General features: G+C 36.4%; 1 protein-coding gene across 3 annotated transcripts in view; it reads right to left on the bottom strand.

Moving 5' to 3' along the window:
- Positions 1–6: 6 nt before the first annotated feature.
- The window catches only part of LOC106868277 (toll-like receptor Tollo), a 292,526-nt gene continuing 287,627 nt past the window's right edge, over positions 7–4,905 (bottom strand). For all 3 annotated transcript variants that reach the window (XM_052971139.1, XM_052971148.1, XM_052971145.1), the window contains exon 4: positions 7–4,536. In XM_052971139.1, coding sequence (XP_052827099.1) covers positions 178–4,479 — 4,302 coding nt within the window. In that variant the 5' untranslated portion in view covers positions 4,480–4,536 and the 3' untranslated portion in view covers positions 7–177. The remainder of the gene's footprint in view (positions 4,537–4,905) is intronic.

Genomic DNA, 4,905 nt, shown 5'->3' with positions numbered 1-4,905 from the left:
TTAAAAATAAAAAAATAATGGGAAAATAATGGTAATAATAATAGTAGTAGGAATAATAATAATAATAATAATAATAATAATAATAATAATAATAATAATAATAATAATAATAATAATAATAATAATAATAAAAAGAACAACAAAAGTTAACACATTCACAAAGAAAATGGGAGGGGATTATTTACAATTTCTTTGGCAAACAGGTGCTAAATATACAGTCTGATGATCTGAACGGGGAAAAACATTTTTCCGTACGAAGTTAATTTCTTCGTACCCACTTTCCAACGAAGTCTTCGAGAAAGCAATATTATTGCAACACTGATCGCGTAGCTCTCCAGAGGAAACCGCAGATTCTGGGGTCTGTGGTAATAATGGCAGTCCTCGAACTTTTGGTAGCATATAATAAAGTTTGTCCCAGAAATGTGTGTCTTGATATTTTAGGAATTTTTTCGTCTTCGCATAAAACATAAGGTCGCATTCAAGTTTTTTCCTATCGACTTTTTCCATTAAAATGACTATGAGTCTTTCAGAAAGCGTTTTCAGTATATCATGATTGTTAATTTGAAAATCATAACGGAACCATTCCGTTTGGAAGAAGTCGTTAGACACTAGCATAATGGTTCGCTTGCTATTTTGTATACAATTGATTGTGTTTTGAGCATAGGAAATATCCACATCATAATCCCTGTAGGTCAGACATACCTGGTAAGGTGGTTCCCTTCTCTCTAGACGCGGTGTAAGCTCGTGTTCCACGAACATTGCGTTCTTGCTTGTGTAAGCTACGAAGACATCATATCGTCGGTTAGAATCATCTAGCTTTGCCCACGGATCTCCAATACGCCATCCATACTGCGTGAACAGCCACACCTTCAGCTCTTCACGATAACATGCGATGCTGATAACAGCAATTATCAAAGTCAAAAAGACGGCTGAAAAAATGGCTAAAGCACATATAACTTTTGAGTCGATTTGCGTATTCACGTGGGATGATAAATTGGTGACTGGAGTGATATTCAGGCAGTGTAACTGTACATCGAACTCAAAAAGAGGGTAAGCTGTGTAGAAAGACATACTGCTATTGATGACATCTTCATGATCGCATATTACAGATTCTGAGAGAACCACCAAATCAGGCTTATTAATGTACAACTCCTGCAGTCCCATGACGAATGGACACTTGCAAATCCATGGATTGTTGTGGATTGCAATACTTTCTAAATACTTTAGGCTCAAGAAACTGTTGTCCAATATGTGCAATCGATTGCTGCTGACATCGACAATTTTTAATTTGGGCATAGGAGCAAACATTCCTGGTGCAATATAACTAATTGAATTTGAATTCAGCGTGATGACTTCAAGGTTTTCTAATCCTTGGAAAGTTTCTTTTGTTAAAATAGTCAAATCGTTATCGTGCATGTATAACTGTTTCAGATTTATTAAAGTCATAAATGTGCCATTTTGTATATTGGAAATATGGGATCTATTTAAATAGAGTACAGTTAACAGATCTCGCTGGCGAAGAAAAGAGTGTTTGGAAAGAGATATAAGACGATTACCACTCAGGTAAATTTTGGTGGCATTCGAAGGCAACATACGTGAGTCACTAAGTCCGCTGTTCATACAGTTGATGATATTAGCTTTACGATCATACGAGCGATAGCAGCTGCATTGTTCGGGGCAAATGCTGTTGCAGTCACACATGCCAAAAGTGCAGCAGATGCAATCAGGAGCGCATTCCTTCAGGTATTTGCAGAGAAAATCTGATTCCTTTACCTCGTACATACGGCCTGTTGGTACCGAACTTTCATTGTCCGCATGACATTCTAGTTCGTTCAAATCCGGAATGTACGGAAGGCCGTCTTTTTTCCTTGGCCTTACATTGGCAAGTTTTTTAAGCCAGACAATGTTACAATCACATTTGAATGGATTTCCCATAAGGTAAACGTCGGGAATGGAACGTACTCTGTGAGACACACTGATAGCATCATTTGCTAGGAAGCTGATGTTGTTATGGCGTAAGTCAACTTCTACAAGTGTATCTTTGTTTGAGAAGGTAAATGGATGGACATTCCAAATTCTATTATGAGAAACGTTTAAAAATTTAACGTTTTCCGGGAAATTGGACGACATAATGGCTTCAAGAAGGTTACCCTGCAAATGAACCTGGCTTAGATTGTGCTGCTTCCATAACGCTGTACCGATGTTTCTTATTTTATTATTTGCTAAACTGACACCGACCAATTGTAGACCTTCGAACGCGTCCTCATGTATATAAGAAATGTTGTTTTCAGATAAATCTAAAATATGTAAATTGAAGCATCGAGTAAAACTACTGGCATCAAGAAAGACAATTCTATTTTTAGACAAAACAATTCGATTAATAGAATCTAAACCCTTGAATGAATTCTTGTTAATTTTACTGATGAAATTTCCCTCTAAATACAGTTCTTGTATTTTGTCCAGAGGGGTTATAGCATTGGGGATATCATACAGCTGGTTGAAACTTAAATCAAGTTTTTCAATAACCAGAAGATCGTGAAAGGCGTCTTCATTTATAACTGATATATTATTGTAACTGATATCGAGTTCTCGCAAGGCCCTAAGTCCTTGTAAGGAATTATCCAAAAGTTCCTCAATATTATTGTTTGACAATATCAGAACATCGAGCTTATCATTGGAAGAAAATACATTAGAAGGCAGCGAAAAAATTGAATTACTGTTAAGATTAAGACGCCTTAAATTTTTCAAATTACTCATCAGGGATTTATTTATTTTACTCATATAGCAATGTGCTAAGTTTAAATTCGTTAATGCAGACCCTTTAGGAATTTCCCGAAAGAAACTATTGTCTAAATAAGTATGCTCAGCCTCAAACACTTCTAAATCTTGAAGATCTTTAAAATATGGGAATATAGTTTTGATAGGGTTATGTGAGATACCTAGCTGCTGTATTCCAATGGAATTTTCTAAAAAGTCACCTGGAAAACTTTGGATTCGATTTTTAGACAGATCCATAACTGTTAAATAATAAAGATCACTGACACTACCAGCTTCTATGTTATCGATTTGGTTACCTACAAAATTTACCATTTGCATATCAGAAAATAATTTACTGAAATCTGCTGGAATTGTTTGAAGTAAATTGTAACTCAAATCTAAGCGTGTTATTTGGTCTAAAATGGTGGTGTTAGTCTGGCAAAGTTTTTTCAATTCTGAGAAGTGCGTTAATTCATTCTGCGATAAGGTAAGCAATTCAACATCTACAGAATTGCAAAGCATATCAACAGGAATTGTTTTAAGTCCACTGTGTATTATCTCAAGGTTTTTCAATTTAACCGCTTTGTGGAATATGTTTGAAGTTAACGTCAACTGATCAGCACCAAAAATGCTAAAATTTCTCAAGTTATTCAAGCCTAACAGTGTATATTCAGGAATGCTTTTGAAATGACAATCCTTAAATACAAGTTCTTCGAGAAAAGGAAGATTACGGAGCATTTTGTTAACGGGTTTTAAAGGTTTACCCTGGCATTGTATAACCAGGACAGTAATATACGGGGCTGAAAATACACTGAAATTATACCGACTCATCGTTTCATTTATTCGGCAGCGGGCTGCTATTGAAGTGGAAAGCTGCGAAGTACGAAGGTTATGGCATTCGCATTGTTTAGGACACTGAAATTCGGGCTGAGTCACCCATGGTTGCGCTGAATGCGAGAAGAGAAGAAGAAATAGTACAATCATCCAGTGAAAAGGAACAGACGCCGGCGATGATGATAATGATGTTAACGACGAAGATGCCGATATCGGCGACTGTGGTGGAGGAGATGGTTGTGGAAGTAGTGGTTTTATTAAGGACGGCGGTAACGACTCAGAGCACGATAGACGAGAGGTGGTGGGTGAAGAAGGAGGTGGTGGTAGATAGTGAGGCAGAGAACATGGACACGAGAAAAACGTAGTTGTTCCTACTACAGAATTCGAAGAAGGAGATAAAGAACAAGAGGAAGAAGTACAGTGAAGTGTAGGAGATGGTGGGTGCGAAGAAGAAGAAGAAGAAGAAGAAGAAGAAGAAGAAGAAGAAGAAGAAGAAGAAGAAGAAGAAGAAGAAGAAGAAGAAGAAGAAGAAGAAGAAGAAGAAGAAGAAGAAGAAGAAGAAGAAGAAAGGGGTAAGGGTTGAGTCGGCGTTGCTGGCGGTGGAGGTTTAAATGGAGAAGAGAATGGCAATAGAGGCGGTATGAATAAAAATGTTGAAAACTGTGATAACGATATTGGTGTTAGTTTGGCTTTTGTCGGTGTCATGGCTTCTTCTCTCGCTGAATTTAGTGTTGAATGAGAATTTAGTTTCGGTTCTAAATGCTTTGTGGCAGTTGCTGCTGCTACTACAGCCAAGTGACGCAGGGAATGACACCTGGAGATTTGCGAGACGGAGTTAGACGTCATCGTTACGCATGCCCGCTGTGAGCTGGATTTCACGGAAGACATTGTAATGGTGACGTTCCTAAACTTCCCACATGAAAGTCCACGGTTTGATATTACAGTCTGAAACGAAAAGAAACAAAATGATCATGTTAAAATATGAATAATAGTCAAAATTTAAAAAAAACAAATAATATAATAAAACAGATGATAATTCAATAGAAAGAATATTCTTGAATAAAATAACCTTAAATGGTTCTCTTTTATATTATATCGATTTCTTCTATCACTTTAATCTAGTTTTGTATATATTCTAAAGGCACAGAGTCTCTCTCTATATCTATCTATCTATCTATCTATCTATCTATCTATCTATCTATCTATCTATCTCTTTCTGTGTCATACACACGCACACAAACATTGTACATATATATGAATGCAAATTTCATTTTATATGCATATAAAATATTTAGCTGTGCATGTATTTATATG

The sequence above is a fragment of the Octopus bimaculoides genome, chromosome 1 (assembly GCF_001194135.2).
Source record: "Octopus bimaculoides isolate UCB-OBI-ISO-001 chromosome 1, ASM119413v2, whole genome shotgun sequence".
Taxonomy (NCBI): Eukaryota; Metazoa; Mollusca; class Cephalopoda; order Octopoda; family Octopodidae; genus Octopus; species Octopus bimaculoides.
This window is presented reverse-complemented; position numbering and strand designations above follow the sequence as displayed.